Below are 18,183 nucleotides of genomic sequence, written 5' to 3' on the forward strand. Positions count from 1 at the left end.
AGGCTTAGATGGTGGCATCTTTTCAGCTGTGGCAGCCAGGAGACAGAGCTTTGAATCAGCTTTATAATTTGAAAATTGGTCTCTTTGCATTGGGTGGTTATTTCGTGCTAACAAAAGCCATCAGGGACACCGTGCTACTTGCCCTTCCTCCTTGGCACTGCTCTGGGTTCAAAAATGTTGAGCCTAAGGTGGTGATTTTCCATTCCTGGAATTCTTGGATGGTGGTGCCCCCTTCCTGAGTGGGACCTGGAGATCCTACGAGAGCCTTGGGTCTGGGTGGGGAGCCATACTAGTGGATGAGGGGACCTTGCTGGGAGAAGGGGAGGCTAAGCTGGGCCCTGGTGGAGGCTAGCTGGAAGGAGCCACACCTGTCTTGCCTGTATGTGGCTCTGTGTTTACTATGGCAGGGCCCTTAGTCAGCTCACATGGCCGTGATAGTGCTCAGAGCATCCAGGACCAAAATTTTGGAGGCTGTTTTTTTGTTCTTTGGCTGGGGAGAGGTTGACATTCCGTTTTTCCCCATGGGCTTCTTCGTATGCGCTTTCTCCAGATGGTGTGCTCCAGAGAGGTCCTTGTGCTCTGGGAATGTAAATAAGGTCACCCACCGTGCAGGGTGACTCCGAAGTCAGCCTGCCAGGACAAGGCTCTTAGAACCACATCTTGGCTCTGTGGAGCCCTGGTCACCTTGCTCCCCATGTCACCCCCTTGGGGTGCATCGGATGTGAGTACAAAGATTGGAGTTTGAAGACAATAATCAGCAGGAAGGGATGGGGTGCCGTGGGCTTGCTGTAGAGATTTGGGGTCTGGAGGGGCTAAGGGTGGTGGGGTCTGCTGCTTTTACATAAAGTTAGTCTTGAGACTAACTTACGAGAAGTTAGTCTCGGAATTAAAACAGAATTGATAACGTGCTGCCCATATTGAGCAGTGAGGGAGTCTAGGAAGGAAAAATTATATTTCACGGACTGAATAGACAGAATGAGAGTTCCAGCACTCCCAGCAAACCCAGTAAGACGTGAGATTAGGCTGCTGGTCACTGGTCTTTCCAATGCAGCCGGTAGAAATAGGGACATCTTCTACTTTCATTCATCCCAGAGGTGCCCTGAGGGTTAAGTGAAAGGGCTGTTCACACAGTGGACTCCTTCCTGTGGAGATCACGCCAAACATCAAGGATGTTCTCAGGTCCAAAATGCAGCAGCCCCTTCAACCTCAAGGCCTGTAAACCCAGTAGGAGACGTGTGCTTTGCTTGTGGCCGTGGACGTGAGCGCACATGTGTGTGTGCACGTGGGGCACAGGGCTGAGTTCTGAGGAGGCGGAGGATAGTCTAGCAGTGAACCATGAGTCGTGTATGTGCTACAGAGCTCTTTCATTGTCTCACTTTGTGACCTTTAATGAGTCATACACTCCTTTGTTTTCTTATGTGTTAAATGGAGATACGGATGCTTGCTGGTTACTGAAGCAGTTCTGAATCTTCCGGTGCCTTTATTAACTCAGATACTGTCTTCGAATTCCATCCTCTGGGGTATTATAAGAAACATGAAGGCCGCAGTCATATCGGGGTCTTCTTTGCTTTATGCTTAGGATCCACACAGTGAGTTCAGGGCGGGTAACAAGGTATGTGAGAGAGAGGACTTCTCGTAGCAAGTGTTGGATTCTCCATGATCCTGACATTCTGGGTAAAATACTTTACCCCCAGGGGTGCAGCAGCTGCCTGGAGCAGCTGGAGCAGAGGAAAGGGGTGGAGGATGGAATAGACGTGAGACAGGGGCCTGTGCCACATTGAGAATATATCCATGAATTGAGTCTAGCAAAGAGGCAATTTTCCGGGCCCTGGGGGAGTGGGGGCGGGGCTCTAATGCTACAGGGACCAGATGGCAATAGTGCAGGAGGAACTGTCAGGGGACAGGAAGACAGTGGGGCCAGCTGGTACTAAAGAAGACCTGATGTGCTCATCTTGGTATCCCATAGGGCTGGTAAAGTCGTGGCATCTGTGATACCATTCCCTACAGTTTGTACCCATGGCAGACATCACTAATCTATCCTGACATACTTTCCTCTTATACATGGAGAAGTTGCAGAATCCTCTAGGGCCAGCATTTTAGTCTGTCCTGTCAACCAGCTGGCACAAGAGTAGAAACTTATTTATTGTCTGTTGCGGGTGTGAGGACAGAAAGGACATAGATTTTGGATTTCAGCAAAAATGACAGTCCAGACAGGTACAAGCTTTGTAGCATTGAACAAGCACATTCGTCGGATCTTTTTTGGTTGTGAAGGACAGAAACCCAATTTGAGTTAGCCTAAGCTAGGTTACTTAAGTAATATAATCAGAAAGCTCAGGATATGGCTAGATCAGGAGCCCGATGAGATTGTTGGGGTCCATCTCTAGGACAGAGTGTCTCTGCGTCCTGTCTGGCTAAGCCAGGTCATCGCTGGTGCCTGGGGCGGGGCAGGGGTGGGGGCGGTTGGAGGACAACAGGGTTGGTGGTGGAGGTGATAAGGTCTAGATAGGTCACAAGGAGAGCAAAAGTCATCTTGAAGGTCAAACATAGAAGGAAGGATCCAAGATAAGGGTGGGGAGGGGTGGCTGGTAGAGGTATAAAGTGTTCATCTGAATAACAGTGAGTTGCAGCAAGGAGAGAGACAGGCTCCCCAAGGCAGTTTGTTCTGGGCCCAACAGTTGCCCTGGAAGAGACTTGTGTACACAGAGCAGAGGGGAGGGTCGTTGTGGCGAGCCTTGGAAGCGACATACCTGCTCTAGCCTCCATTCTCTGGGCAACTGATGTGGCATCAGATGCCAGACTCTCTGCCCACACTGTCACCCCATTCTCTGCTGCTTCTCTTGATCCTGCTGCACCTGACCAGGTGACAAGTCTCACTGTCGTGCCTCTGTTCTGGGATACAGAGCTCAGCCCAGGCTGAGATGATAATGGGTAAAACTTGGAGGATCTAGGGTGAAGCATCCAGCTTATCCGACGGGGGAGGGCCCACCAAGTGGGCAGTCTTTTTTTTTTTTTTTTAAGATCTTATTTATTTGACAAACAAAGATCACAAGTAGGCAGAGAGGGAGGCAGAGAGAGAGAGAGAGAGAGAGAGAGAGGGAAGCAGGCTTCCTGCGGAGCAGAGAGCCTGATGCGGGGCTCGATCCCAGGACCCTGGGATCATGACCTGAGCCGAAGGCAGAGGCTTTAACCCACTGAGCCACCCAGGCGTCCCCCAAGTGGGCAGTCTTAGAGGCAGTCCTGAAGGCTTCAGTTGCCCAGTGTGAATGCCTCTACTCTGGATTTTATGGTTCCCAAACAGGGTTCCTCCCTGTGTCTCCTCTACCCTACCCTGTCAACCCCAGCCATGCACAGCTCCCTTTCCCTGATATCGAATGCTATATGATGAATCACTCCAAAACAAAGTGCTTGTAGTAGTAAACACCTGGCTGCCTCCTACAGTTTCTAAGGGTCAGGAATTGCTCAAGGCTCTTGCATGAGGTTGCAGTCAGATGGTAAGTGGAGCAACTGGGGAGTGGCCAGGAGTCTCTCCCTGCACATGGGCTCTCTGTGTTGGCTAGTTTGGGTTTTCTCACCCCATGGCAGCCTCAGGGTGTGCACTGTGTTGTTTTGAAAGGCACATCCTGTCATTTCTTATGTACTTTATTGGTGGGATGGTCACCAAAGACCAACCCCATTTCAGGAGGAAGGGACATAGATCCTCTTTCCTAATGGGAGGAATGTCAAAGGATTTACTGACATAATGTGAAACCATCACAGCCCTCAGCCCCCTTTAGTCAACTAACACTCATTGCCCAGATGGGTTTGAGGTAACTGGAGGTGACCTAACTTTGGTCCAATGCCTTCATTTCATTATACTATTTTTATTTTTGGAACTTGGGTACAGAGACTTGAATAAATTACACTCTTCAATTCATTGTGCATTTGTCATCACTGATTCATACAATGACTCTCTCTTCATTCATTCACTCATTCACTCTTCCTTTTTATCCCTCTATCCTACTTTCCTTTTTTCCTCCTCACTTTCCTTAAACAACCGTTGTATTATATTAAATGCATATCCTTTATTTCTGTGTGTTCTTATAAATGTGATCGACAGATCCCTTTGCGTATGTACCATTTTCCATGTCCTCCTTTTCCCACTTGCTCCATTTTTCCAGGTCCATACATGTGCCATGCATGTATGCTATAATGCATACATCTCCTCTGTCTGGTCGCCTAATATGAGTCAGTGAGACTGGAGAGGAGGAGTGACATGTCCAAGGTTACATAGCTGAACTGGGACAAGAGTAGTTTTCCTGATTCTTGTTTTCTCAGCAGCACACACTCATGTTTTCATGGTTCCCCTCCCAGGCCCTTGCAATAGTTTGAAATAAGATTTTTTTTTTTTTTTTTAAATTGCGAGTCTGGGTTCCTTTTTCAAACTCTCCTGTTTTCTCTCTAGTAATTGCCATCCTCTGTCTTCTGCTCCTGCAGGTTCCAACTATGGGAGCCCGCGCCCAGCTCACGCCAACATGAATGCCAATGCTGCTGCGGGGCTCGCCCCTGAGCACATCCCTACGCCGGGGGCCGCCTTGTCCTGGCAGGCAGCCATTGATGCGGCCCGGCAGGCCAAGCTGATGGGCAGCGCCGGCAACGCGACCATCTCCACGGTCAGCTCCACGCAGCGGAAGCGGCAGCAGTATGGGAAGCCCAAGAAGCAGGGCAGCACGACGGCCACGCGCCCGCCCCGCGCCCTGCTCTGCCTGACTCTGAAGAACCCCATCAGGAGGGCGTGCATCAGCATCGTCGAATGGAAATATCCTTTGTGCTTGGGCCTGGGCGGGCTGCCCCCGGGAACCCCAGTGGGGCCAGCCCCATGATTGCTCCCAGACCCACTGAATCTGTGTCCCTGGGGCGTTGTGTAAACGCAGAGTTTTCGGTGCTGCCCGAGACTCAGTGAATCAGAATGTCTAGAGATAGGGCTCAGGGATCTGCTGGAGTGACAAGCAGGGTCTTTTTTCTCATATATTTTTTTCATCCCAAAGCCCGCATTTGAGCAAGCAATCCTGAGAGGTTATGAGATATCATCTAACATAGCTGAGCCTGTCCCGTGATCTGTGGGTGTGCTGGGTGAATAGTGGTCGCGTGCTGCTTACCTCCTAGGCTTTTTTGCCTCCTGTGTCATGGGCCTCGTATAGTTTTGTGACCTCTGCTCTCTGTAGGAGGAGGGAGCCCGAGAAATGTGAGAGGGCAGTGGTCAGTGGCCCACCCAGGCTCTTGGTTCAAGGCCTAGCAGCAGGTGTTCTCAAACCTGGCTGCACATTGGCATTGTCTGGAAAGTTGTAAGAAAACACAGGTGCCTGAGCCCTACCCAGGCATATATGAAAGTTCTCCAGGTCATTCTCCCGGGCAGCCAAAGTGGAGAGCACTGGCCTGCAGTTTGAAACGCAGGTCCACTTTGCATGTCTACCCAGTGAGTGGGCCCTTCTGAGAAAATGGCTTTGAAGGACCGGGATCTCACTGTGTAATTACAGGCCCCTTAACAACATGGGAATTGTGGGGTGGTGGAGATGGAAAGGATCTTCAAGGTCAGTAGGTCCAGCCCTGACTCGGCCCAGTGATGACATTGGGCCCCACATAGTCATACGGTTAGTGACAGACAGGACTAGAACTCTGGGACTTAGTGTTGGGCATTTTCATAATAAGAATTCATTCAGGGCGGATTATCACATCTCCTGGGGCTCAGGATGGGAGGGTTCTATGTTATCCATGAGCTTCCATGGAAAGATTGAAGAGCTTTAGTAAGTAGGGGTTGAAAGGCAAAAGAAGATGGCTCGGGAGGGAAGAGCTTCTGTTTAGCAAGAAACGTTAGTTCTGTAAATGTTTGAAGCCCTCAACTCAAAAGGTAACTTTAAGAGAAGGGAGCATGAGCCACGTGGCGGCTGGAGAGCTGGCCATCTGTCCTGAGTGGCCAGGCAGGCTTCCTGTTCCCAGAGGACCGGGTGAGAGGCCCGGCTCTGGGCAGCCCCAGCATGCTGCTGTCACAACGGCTCCATCAGAACCATGCAGTGGGAGAGCTGGGGGCCATGCGATCCCCAAAGGGGAGAGCACGGAAGCCTGGAGAAGCTGAAGATCTGGCCCAGATCACACAGCCTGCAACTCACAGAGCTGGGTTTTAAATCCAGGTTCTCCAAGTCCCCAGTCCATGCATGTGCCCCTCCCCGTGCACCCATAGCACAGAGGAGACGTACTAGGGTACATGTTCAGGGGACACTGTCCAGCCCACAGGGATGTGGAGGGACCTGGATCTGGGGCCTGAACCACGCCCCATCATGGTGCTGCCCCCTGTATTCTGAGTGGTTACAGGTCATTGGAATCTCCAGAGTTTCCGTTTCCTCATCTCCAGTGGCAGTAACCAGCGAGGGCGGCAGGGTCTGTGCCTGTGGGAGCCTGCTCAGAAAAACATGTCAGGGGATGTGTTCGTGCATACGAGTTAACTTCATCAGCTCTGATTTTTCCTCCTGGGACGGACAGCTCCCTGAGAGGCAGCTCTGTGTGCAGAATGGAGCAGTAGGTGGTGACGTACTGGCCTGGGAGGAACTGAAGAGGAGAGAGAGCAGCACACAGGGCAGGAGGGGGAGTGTGGGAGAGCGGGGGTTTTTTAATGGCAGTGTCTGGGGCACTGTTCATGGAAACTGGTCACAGAGCCACAGGGGGCCCAAGGCAGGGACCTGTGAAAGGACCGTTGGCCAGTGTTAGCCAGGCCATGCCACCCCAACTTGGGGAATGTGCCCTCCCCTCCTGCAGGAAAGGAAGCAGGCCCAGCTTCCGCAGTGCTAGTGGATGGCGTTCCCACATTGCCCTGGAAAGATAGCTGGACAGGTCAGGAGGTGGTTTGGTGTACTCGCCTTTCTGCGTTCCTGGAAAGAGTGGAGTCCAATGCTGTCATTAAGAAGGAAAGACAGTTTAAAAAATGATCTGGCTGTCACAGGGTGACACAGTACGTTTCCAGGTTTTACCTGGCTTCTCCTCCATTTTGCAGCTTGTGGCTTTTCTTATCTGGCTGATTGGTTTCTTTATACATTATCGTCTCCAGCAGTAGCCAGGGACTTTTAGCATAAGATGATGGATGGGTCGCCTGGATTAGGGGAAGGTGTAGAAGTGATTATGTAAGAAACACCCAAGCTTAGCCACCACCCACTTTGGTGGAAGGAACGAGTTGACATTTGAGGACAGATGCATGAGGTCTGACTCAGTTGAACCGATGTGCTGTAGCCCTGGTTGGGGGAGGAGGGGCACAAGGGACCAGATGATGGGAATGAAACCAACCAGCCCCTGGACAGAATGGGACTTTAGTAAGCAGGTGGGGAACTGGCTAGGAGGGAAGGGGTTTCATGGTAGGAGGTCTAGAAAGTATGAACTTTCTAAAAATGCTTCAGAGTGACGTCAGGAGTGATCAGCTTAGAGATCAGTGTAGAGTAAGTCGTCCTTGCAAACTCCGACTTCAGAAGCAGACTTCCTAGGTTTGAATCCCAACCTACCACAAGCTATGTGATGTTGGGCAAGTTAGCGTTTCACCTTTCTGTCTCCTCAGTTAGAAACGGGGGTGATAACTGCACATTCAGTTTGGGGGTTTGCACGGAACAGAGCAGGGCCCAGCACCACACAGTGGTGTCAGCCATTGTCCCGCCTGCTGTTGTCACCATCTTCAACACCACCAGCGTCCTTACTGGTTCCTTGGTCAACTCAAGGGGCAGCGTGGCCTATTGGAGAAGATGGGTCAGTAGGTCTGGCTCTGGCCCTGGCCCTGCTACTTGTCAGCTTGGAACCTGGGAGAGGTTGTTTTGTTTTCTGTATCTGTCAAGTAGGGCGTTAGACTGCACGTCATCTTCCTGATATCAGGCCACACACAGAAAATGACAGCCTTTGTGTGGTTTGCTGGCAAATGGACCCCCCGCTGCACCTGTGCGGCTGAGGGGGATCCATGACCAGCACAGTGGCTAAAGCCATGACCAATGTGCCTTCCAGGCCCAGAGTTGCCCTGTTAAAGTAGGTCAGAGGCCATTCACAGTGGGGGAGTGAACGCTGGACTCTGTGCTCAGGGTTCTAGGCGTGACTGGGAAGTACCCGCTGTGGGGTTTCGGGAAAGTTTCTCAGGCTCTCTGGGCCTCAGAGGTTTGGACGAGATGATCTCTAAGGTCTCTCTCCCTGCTTCAGTTCATTAACTTCGTGAGTACAGATTTCCCTGGGAGAGTTGTTCCCTTCTTCTAGAGATTTCCATCCTCTTTCCCTTCCTTATCTTGTCGGGCCCCATGGACGAGGCCGAAAATAGGGCAGTGCTGGGGAAGATGGGGTCCAAAGACCATGAACTGGCCTTCCCTTGAAGCTTTTCCTCTCTGGTCCTCAGCTGTAGGTGTAGGGTGGAGGGACCAGTATCATATTAACTCCTCTTTCCCTGGAGAATGGGTTCTGCCCAATATTTTGATAAAGAAATCTGGGCCCAAGAGCCTCACGAAGTACATGGCTGTTAGTGAGTGAACTTGGCTCGTCTCTCCAGATCCCAGCACACTCCAGTGGAGGTCAAGAGCACCTAGAACATAAGGCTTGGCCCCTGAAGGTGGGGCCTCCACAGACTGAAGAGGGTTGGAGGAAAGATGGTGGCCCTGCCCTGAAGGACAGGACATAGGCTGTCACGCTCTTGAGGGTCCAGAGCGCCCAGCCATCGTCAGGTTCCGTGGAAGGTGTCAGGAAATAAAGTAGGAGAAAAGAACAATAATCACTCCCAACTTCAGATTAAAAGATCAAAAGTAATTGTTCGAATTTCAAAGGAAAATCTCAACATCAAGTTTGCCTCAATTCTGTCTCACCTCTCCCACCCCCCCAGCTCCAGTCCCTCTGGAGCGGGGGCAGCATGGAAACCACGAGAGAAGGGGTGTCGGGGGGGACCGCCTGTCCCGACCAGAGCATACCCTGCTCTGTAGAAGCAACCCCAAGCACACACGGGGGAAAATGAAGTCCAATACCATCTAAATAAATAAAAGAAGAAGAAAAAAAGTTTTTAGAAATCTGTGTTTACTCTGGCACGCGACTGGCCTCCACTACTTTTGACATATTAGGAAAAATTTTGGCGGGGACCCATTAGAAGCACTTAAAAAGGCATATGTTTCTTTTCAGAATACAAGGGGATGGAATGTATTGTTAAAACAAAATTCTTAGGAATCTTTGATTCATTTTAAAATATATGTATAGTATGTTTGTTTCACTTGTGCTTTCCGCAGCATTGACTTCCTTAACTCTCTTCCTCAGACCATTTGAAATAATTATTTTACTGACTATTTTTGCCAATTGTGTGGCCTTAGCGATCTATATTCCCTTTCCAGAAGACGACTCCAACGCCACCAATTCTAACCTGGTAAGTCCACCATCCCGTCTCTCTCTGCTTTTTTCCCTTGGTGGAGGACCGAGCTCGGATCACACGGATTCCAGGTGGAATGTGGGGAGAAGTGAGATGTGCGTGCGACACGTGCAGGGGTGCTGCCGAGCTCAGAGCTCAAGTGCTGTTGCTGTTTATTCAGATCAGCACCTGTCTTATCACAGCCTGTTTTCAGGAAGAATATTTCAATTAGGTGGTGGTTAGCTCTGTGTGTGTGTGCGTGTGTGTGTGTGTGTCTTTGTGTCGAAGGCTACAAAATGTGCTGTCTAAGTTGCACGTGCAGGTGTTTGCAGGAGCAAGCTTTTATTCTTGGATCACTTTTGTATTTATTTTCACCGATGGTGTCCCATTGGTAGGGTTTGCTCAGGTGATCTGTAGTATCACTGCACAAGAAGCAATTTCTAGGAAGCTTTTAGGAAAGTTTCCTGTTGCAGCCAAGATGCATTATTTAGTTGACGAGGTTTTATTTTCTTGGGGAAGATGGCTTTCCATTTGGATTGTTGGGAATCCAGTGCTGCTGGCAGTTCAGGGTTAGAATTTGTCCATGGAAAAAGCGTGGAGTGTGTTTACTTTTGGCCGAGCGTGAAGTCATTATAGAGGCCTTTGCTCCGTCTGGGCATGGGAGGAAAAGAGCTCTGGAATGCAGCTGGCAAAATCGGGGCAGTCCGGGGTGCCTCTGCCACAGGCTGTAGGAAAAGCCTGTCTCTCTTGCCCTCTCCTGCAGACACCATAACTTTTCCCGTGATTCCCACCAAATGCATCTTTCCCCATCATTAGCACCTTCCTCTAATTAGTGAGATGGGACTGTCTGATCAGATCGTTCTGAAAAGAAGCAGGAACGTTACCAAATTCTCCTTTCCCTTGTTGCTGGCTGTGGATAGCATCACAGCTCGAGTTCTTCTGCTTCTTAACCTTCGACATTTTCTTTAGCCCCCTCAGCATCTGAATCGGAGGCACATTTTCAGCTCCTCAGCTGCATTCCCCAGTCAGTTAGGCCTGGCTCCACACTGAGTAAGGTAGTGTGGCTCGGCTGGGGTGGCGTGTCAGGGACAGGTTACAGAGCTGGCCCGGGAGCTCCGAGGGATGACACGGCCAGAGTCAGCAGGCGGAGCCCTTGCTGCCGTCCTCGCGGCCTTCTTGAGGCGTGACCTTGTCTCTTAACAGGCAAGAAATCTTTCCTGTGTCAGAATAAGTACAAGCAAAAGTGTCTCCCGAATGGCCCTTCAAGGAGGGGCACCTTCCAAGGGCTGTCCTTCTCTGCGTGTCCACCCCCCCCCCCCAGCCTCCTGAAACCCCCGTAGCTTCGCACTTAATCTGCAACTTGAAAAAAAGACTCTGTGTTTTGTTCCGAAGAGGGTGAGACTTTGGGTGGACTCCAGGCAACAGCAGTGGGGAAGGTGGGCAGAGAGTTTTAGGGGGTTTGCTTTTAGTCTCTGCCTCAGCCCCTCTGGCCCAGCTCCCTGGGGGATTAGCAGCAGTGGGGGGCAGGGGAGGCACCTCTCTGAGGGCAGCCTGTGCTGGCTGCATCTGGGGCTGGGAAGCTCGCATTTGGTGAGGGCGGCCGGGCTGGGGAGACCATGAGGAACTATGTTGGACCTACTCCAGAGCTAGGGAGGAGGTTGCCGGCTGCAGAGACTGCTGGAGGGACAATGGATTTTTAAAATCCCAACGCAGAGTGATGGAGGTGTTCTGAAGCTGGGTGTGCAGCTGTGTGACTGCACTAAAAATCCTGGCAGCATACACTTAACAAGGGGTGACTTTTATGGTATGTCAATTATACCTCCGTAAAGCTGTATTTTAAAAAATGAGTAACACCAGCATGAAAGCCAAGGCCTCACAAGACCTCCCAGTGCCAGTGGCTTGTTGTTCTTTTCTTCCTTACAAATGAGGGGGGAGGTTACATAGGTGGAGGGAGAGGGGATGGGGACAGCCAGCGAACTTTGTCGTGAAGTTACTAGGAATTTGGGGCGTGTGGAACAGAGGGTGCAAGTTTGGAAAGGGGCTTCTCATTGCTAGAGCAGTTCCTTGTTCTTTCAAGTCACAGCTTGGCCAGTGACATACTAAGGGAAGGAAGCATACTCATGTTTCCTTTATCCCCAGTCCAAACACACACACACGCCCAGACACACATGAGGGCACAGGAGCATACACACACACACACACACACACACACACACACACACACACACGGATACACGTGCAGAAAGGCATGCACAGATACACATATACAGAGAGACACAGACATATATACACAGACACATTAACACACATAGACACACACAGACACATACAGAGACATATGCAGACACACACGTAGAAATACACACAGAGACACATGTACACAGAGAAACACACACATGCAGATACATACATAGAAATAGATACACACACACAGACATGTATACACAGACAGACATAGACACACACAGATACACAAATATACACATATGCACAGATACACAGAAACACATACACACATACATAGACATATACAGACATACACACGGATACACACAAAGACACAGGCACATGCTTCCCTAATTCTGCTCTATCCAAGCTTCCTTTAATATATATGTAATTTTAAAATTTTAATGTTGACATGTTTTTCAGGAAGAGTATGCATTTGCTACATCGGCCAGTTTGTTTTTGCTCTCTCTTTAGCTCCGTGCTCTCTGTGTTCTGTCCCCATCTCTAGGAAGTAAAAGATATGGATCTCAGTTGGAAAACTCAGGAGGGAAAGAAACGCAACTTGTTTTTGCTTTTCTTTCACTGACCATTCTGCCTGATTTGTGACTCCTGTTGCCTGCGGCCATAAACCTCACCTCTGTAAGGTCAGGGCTCTCAGCCCCTTTCCGGGAGTTGTAGCTCAGGGCCACTGCATTGTGGAGCCAAGGGGACATGCTGTTCTTGGTGTGGCTGAGCCACACTATTGAAGTGGCCTTGTCCCTCCTGGAGGGGCCTTGGTCTTTGGTCCGCGCAGGCGGTGGGCTCTCTTGTTCCCAACATGGGGTCTCTTGATCTGTAGTCCAGACCTCTCCTGGCCGTGCTGGGGCTGTGAGAATGGAGACATGGTGAAGATTTCACGAGCCCCCTTTTAAGGACATATCTCAGGATCTCACTCGTTTTTGTTTCCTGGCTGATGCTCCCAGGTTCGCCAACTTGAGATCTTTGTTTGGGGCAAAGTGGCATAGCAGAAGCCCCTGTGGTCGTGCAGATTGTCCTCAGTGCCCTGGCTTACACTCCTTGGACTCTGAAGCCATGTGTGACTCCTATTCTCTGCATCCCACTGGGTCATACCTTCCCTGGGACACTGAAGCCCACTGACCTGGTGGCCAAGGGGCATTAGAAAACCCCTGAAACAACCAATGAAGCCAAACCCACATTGGCTTATAGGCCAGGCTATCATTCTGCTCCCTGGATGTAGCCAATATGAGCCTTGTGATTTGGGCCCTCCTCTTCCCCCTTCTCCCTGCAGGGTCTCATGTTGTGAGATGCCCCTCTGTAGAACTCTTTGCCTGTTGGCTCTGGGACAGAGTTAACTATTAAGTCCCCTCCTATCTCTTCCCACTTTCTCCCTGCTTCTTCTAGTTTCTAGTGTTGTTTCTACAGGAACTTTGACCAGGTTGCTGTCCTGGTCCTCTTATTTTCTCTTTTTGTGGTCTTCCCTTGGTGAGCTCATCTACTTCCACAATTTCATGTTCCCTTTCTAGGGAACATGAGAAAGTTGTTCCTAGACTTAGGTGTCCAGCTCTGAGCTCTTCCCTAAGGCCTGGACTAGTGTTTCCTGCTTTAGAGGGGTCCGTGGACCTGTGCAGTAACTCCTGAGATCGCCCTGACTGATATAACCACTTGGATAACCTCAACGGAAAGATGCCAGTGTGTGCGTAGATCTGATTCAGATTTAGTAGTTCTGGGGCATGGCCTGGGAATATGCATTTGAAAAATTCCTCCTGGGCTGGAGTTAAGGGGCTAAGGATTAGTCAGGTTTGGGAACTACTGGGTTTTTGGATAGTGTTAAATTTTTCGTTGGGCTGATGTGGGTCCATGCCTTGGCTTTACCACTTTGTCTCTTAATCTGGATCTTCATGTGGAGTTATTTCGTCTTCTTGAAGCTCCGATCCCTGGCCTGGTAGATGGAAGTCACACTCCTGCCTGGGGTTCTGGGGCAGAGAAGGGCCAGCAGCTGGCAGGAAACGCCCAGGGTGGTCCTGGTCCACAGTGATGTGCGCCAGGATGTCCCGTAGACCCCTCAGACAGGCAAGTCCACGTAGGATCCAACTTCCCTCTCCTCACACAACCGGACTCCAAAAAAGAATGTAAAAGAAACCATGCATGAACATTGCTTCTGACCTTTGCCTTTAGCCTAGTCGCTGGTTCTGTCAACCTTGATGTCATACAGAGTCACCTTGAATACCTTCTGACCCTCACCATGCTCACTGAGCAGATTCAGATACGGCCATCACATTTAGCTTCCTTTCTAGTTCCAAAGTCATTTGTGTGAACTTTCTGGGCCTTCACTTCTTTATCTGTAAAATGGGAATATTTATCTCAAAAGTTGCTGTGAGGATTAATGAGGTAAGATGTTTAAGGCTCTTAGAAGAGCTCCATGAGGAGAGCTCCGTGTGGGGGGTGGTGGTGTTGTTACCATCCTGCCATGGACAGCATCCCCCCAGGCCATCATGGCCTTTTGCCTGGACTCTTCCAGTCACTGCTTGCCTTGTATTCTGCCTCCGGTATCTCCTTCCATGGGTCCATCTTGTGCTCCTTCAGTCATTTGACAAACATGCATGCCAAGAGCCAGGCATGGTGTTTGGGATATTTCAAGAAGCAGACAGGAAAGATAAACATACAGATGTTTGCAAATAGTGAAATGTCTTATAACGGGTCAGGGTGTCAGGGAGGAAGCATGGATTCATTTAGCTTTTGGGAAGGGGGTAAGGGAAGGCTTCACATGGGAGGTCATATTTAAGTTGCATCTCCCAATAAGAGGGGATTTCCAGGCCGAAAGAGTCATTTCAGTACACATGTGCAAGGGCCCTGCAGTTCTGCCCTTTATGACTAGAGTTTCAAGTGAATGAGAAGAGAAGAGCCAGGTGCTGGCGGGCTTCCTGGATTACGCCAGCAGTTGAACATAACTGCAGGTGATGAGAAGTTCCTGAAGATCTTCAGAGCAGGAGAGGGCTGGGTCTGGGAGTATATGTGGGAAAGGGTGCTTTTGCAGCATAATGAAGCTGGCTTGGATGGAGGTCTCACTGTTTGTGAAGAAGAAAAGAAACTGCAGAAGTCTGGATAATTGTGACAGGGATAGAGAAGAGGGTGGTGGATTTAGGAGCTAACCTTCCCTGGACCTGTGACCAGTTGGATATTGCAGAAGAATCAGAGAGAGCTGACTCTGAGGATGTGATTGCCTTTAGCCAGGACGCTATCAGGGAAAGGTCACATTTAAGGGGAAAACACTGAGGGGTACAATTTGAGCTGTGTTATTGAGGAGCATGCAGATGGAGGTGTCCAACAGGCAGCAGATATGAGTTAGGGGCTCAGGAGGTGGTTGGTGCTGTAGAAGGAGGAGTGAGAAGACAGAAGGAAATGCCACAGGCCCAGCTTGGAGCACTGGCAGGGTGGACAGCAAGAGGAACTGGTGTCCCAGGCTGTGGCCGCCCAGTGGACAGAGTGAAAGGAACCACGGAGGACACGACAAAGGTTTGGCCTGAGAGGTTAGGAGGGAAACCTGAGGGAGTAGAGCCTTAGCAGCAAAGGTCAGAAGGTTCAAAAATGTAAGAAAGAGACCGTTACTAGCTCAGACTTGTCTCTGTGGCAGCCCTGCAGGTCCTAGGAGAATTGGCCTGCTCAAGGGGAGGTTGGGCTCAGGACCTAGTGCAGGAGGAAGGGATGTAGGTCTGCATCTGTAGTCTCACCAAGGCCCTGAGAGAGTAGACGCGTAACCCCTATTTGCTGAGCGTCAGTGTTGTGCGAGAATGTGGTCCCCGATCACTTAGGTACCCCTAAATAAAAGCGCGAGAATTCTCCCATTACTTTCATGGCATGGTGCCATCTTTTAAATAAGGAAGTGCGATTTCAGAGTCCTGCTCTCAGAAACTGCAGAGGAGGGACGATGGCGACAGCAGTAGTGGTCAGACCTCCGGGGGTAAGGATCACATGAAGACCTGCTCAGAAAGTGCACTCCCAGGCTCTGCGCCCAGAGCACCCCCATTCTGTGTCTGGAGGGGGTTCTGGGGTCCCGTTGGCAAGCAGCAACCCTGGTGACCAACGCAGGCCGGGGACTGGGGACTGCTCTCCGAGGACAGTGACTCTGATCTCGTCATCGTAGAGTGGACCCTCCTTCGGCTTGCCCGCCCCAGTCTGCCACTGCCTACCCACAGCTCTCTCTGGGCCACGTCGGCTGCCGAGAGGTTTCCCACTCTGTTGGGCTCAGAACAGACTGTTTAACGAAGCGCGCTCGCGCTGTCACAGAATTAGCCGAGAGTCTTCTTCTCACACACACTGGCAAGCCCACACCTGCCCCTGCTCCTGCTGTGCCTTCCCTTGCAAATTTGTCAGCTTCCATACATTCTCCGTCACCCTCTCCTTTCTTCTGCCTCCTTAATATAACCCCCATTTATTTTTCTAGCACTTGGCTTTCTTCTCCTTCTGAGACATGAAAAGTATGCTGGGATCGGAATTTTTTTTTTTTTTTGGCTCTTTCTCTCATTACTTAAAGAAAAGTCTGTTCTGTGCTCCACCTCACTTGTACTTCTGCACCCAAATCCATCATCTTTGTTATCTTTTCTCATGTTAGCGAAGCATCTTGAAACTGAGATGGCCCATGACACGACATTTCTCTATGTATTATTCACAATCTTGTCATTGGTGGTGCCACCTGCCATGCAGCTCGTCATTTATACCCTGTCCCACCGATAGCCGTTACCCAGGAGTTGTGGGGTACGTAGGCTGTCTGTCGAACCCCCTCTGGGCTCGGGCTGAACGCACTGCATGTGGGAAACTCCCAGGTCTCTCAAACTCTGAAGTCCACAAAGACTTGGCCTGGGTTGAAATAGTAAGAGAATATATTTGGCATTTGACCTTGTGCAAAGAACAGTGCTGTGTACTTTCTGGAGCAAGAGCCAGGCTCTCGGCCGAGGCAGAGAGGCCAGAAAAGGACTCATTTTAGGGCTGGGCTTGCTTGCATCTCTGCGAGGGAGTGGAGAGAGCTCAGGGGGATGGGTTGCTCAGAGGCTCTTGAGTTACGTCAGGAAGAGGGTTGGGATGTCAGATTTTCCCATTTCCTGCTATAAAGTTGGGCAGCGATGAGAGTTGGCATCCTAGGCTGGCCATGAAGGTTAAATGAATTAAAGTATGAGAAATGCTTAGAATGGTGCCTGCCACAGCAAATGTGTGTTGTCCTTTAGAACCAGAAGCCGAAAGCTGTCCCCTCCAGCTGATTCCTTGGGGTAAGTCAGGATTGGTGGCACTCAGGCTTGTTTTTACACCAGAAGGGTAAGAGAGGACACCAAAAGGCCCTGTTTCTAGCAACTCTCATGTGGCAAGACTGACATGTGTCTGCACATGCCTCACCCTCACCGTCAGACTGCAGAGGGAGCAAAGCAGAAATGTATTCGTGGAGGAGAAAATGAGCCCTGAAGGCACATCCCTGGGTGGCCTGTAGGGGTCTCCGTCCCTCACACCCACAGGTGTTTTTTGCTTGGAACAAGCCTGTGTCCGTCCCTTCTCGATCACAGCTCAGGGAGCCAAAGTGGGCCAGAGCACTGTAAATCTGAGCTTCCCCCATCCCCAAGCTGGAGGGGGCGAAGACACTCCACAGTGTAGTTTAGGCCACTCGACGTCCTGGGATGAGTCCGGGACCTGCCCACCGGGCCTGAAGAGACCCCTGTCAGAGCTTCTATCTGAGCAGTGAATAAAAATGCCCATTGGGAGGCTCCTCCTCTCCCTGCAATGAGTTTTGATTTCTTTTATCATCAGGCTTTTCTTGTCTTGTCATGCATCAACAAAACGTGATTTACCATTGCTACCTCATACATGTCTTCCTCATGCCCCAGACGCACACCCTTGGCAGTAATACTGGGGCTGTAAAGGTATGCTCATAGCAGATCACAGGTAGCAAGCTGCAGCATCATCTGCGAATCTTCTCTGTGCCATGTGGTGGTGGCGGGGAGCGGGGCTGGGAGGGGGGCAGGCAGCAGCGCTGAGACGGTCTTTATGCATTTATTTATTTATTTTTTCTAAGAAGCAATTTTTGCAGAAAGTGCATACATTCTGCAGAATGAAGCATACAGATGATCACGACTGAATACTTCTTGCATGAATGAATAAACACAGACTGGTGTTTGAGGATATACGGTAGCAGAGATTCTTCTTTTATTAAACATTAGCTCCTGTTCCTTGTAACATTTCCCTGTGTTCAACCAACGTAGACCACTTACACTCTTAATCTGCACCTTAAAAAAAGTAAGATGCCGGATTAAGGTAAACTTTGGCAGAGATTTTATAGATGAGAGAATTAGCAGGACGCTGTGTTTCAGATCTGCGTGAGGTCTCCCCTCGGAGGTTCTGTCTGGCTGACCTGGGCTGAGCGGGACCTGGGTGTGTCTGCAAAGCTATCCTGGAGCCAGGGCACTGAGCTAAGAAGGGAGACAGAAATGGTGTGGCCTTAGGTCGGTCACTTAACCTTTCTGTTTGTGACTCTGCCGCCCCACGGGAGTAATCAGTCCTGCTTTGTCATAGTAATTGCCTTTATGCAGTGACCAGCAGGTGCC

The 18,183-nt window shown here is 50.3% G+C and overlaps 1 protein-coding gene across 32 annotated transcripts in view; it reads left to right on the forward strand.

Moving 5' to 3' along the window:
- The window catches only part of CACNA1C (calcium voltage-gated channel subunit alpha1 C), a 737,989-nt gene that overhangs the window by 155,776 nt on the left and 564,030 nt on the right, over positions 1–18,183 (forward strand). For all 32 annotated transcript variants that reach the window (XM_082741042.1, XM_082741039.1, XM_082741047.1 and 29 more), the window contains exons 2-3: positions 4,474–4,795; positions 9,286–9,391. In XM_082741042.1, the coding sequence (XP_082597168.1) occupies positions 4,474–4,795; positions 9,286–9,391 (428 nt within the window). The remainder of the gene's footprint in view (positions 1–4,473; positions 4,796–9,285; positions 9,392–18,183) is intronic.

This window comes from Mustela nivalis (assembly GCF_964662115.1).
Source record: "Mustela nivalis genome assembly, chromosome: 7".
Taxonomy (NCBI): domain Eukaryota; kingdom Metazoa; phylum Chordata; class Mammalia; order Carnivora; family Mustelidae; genus Mustela; species Mustela nivalis.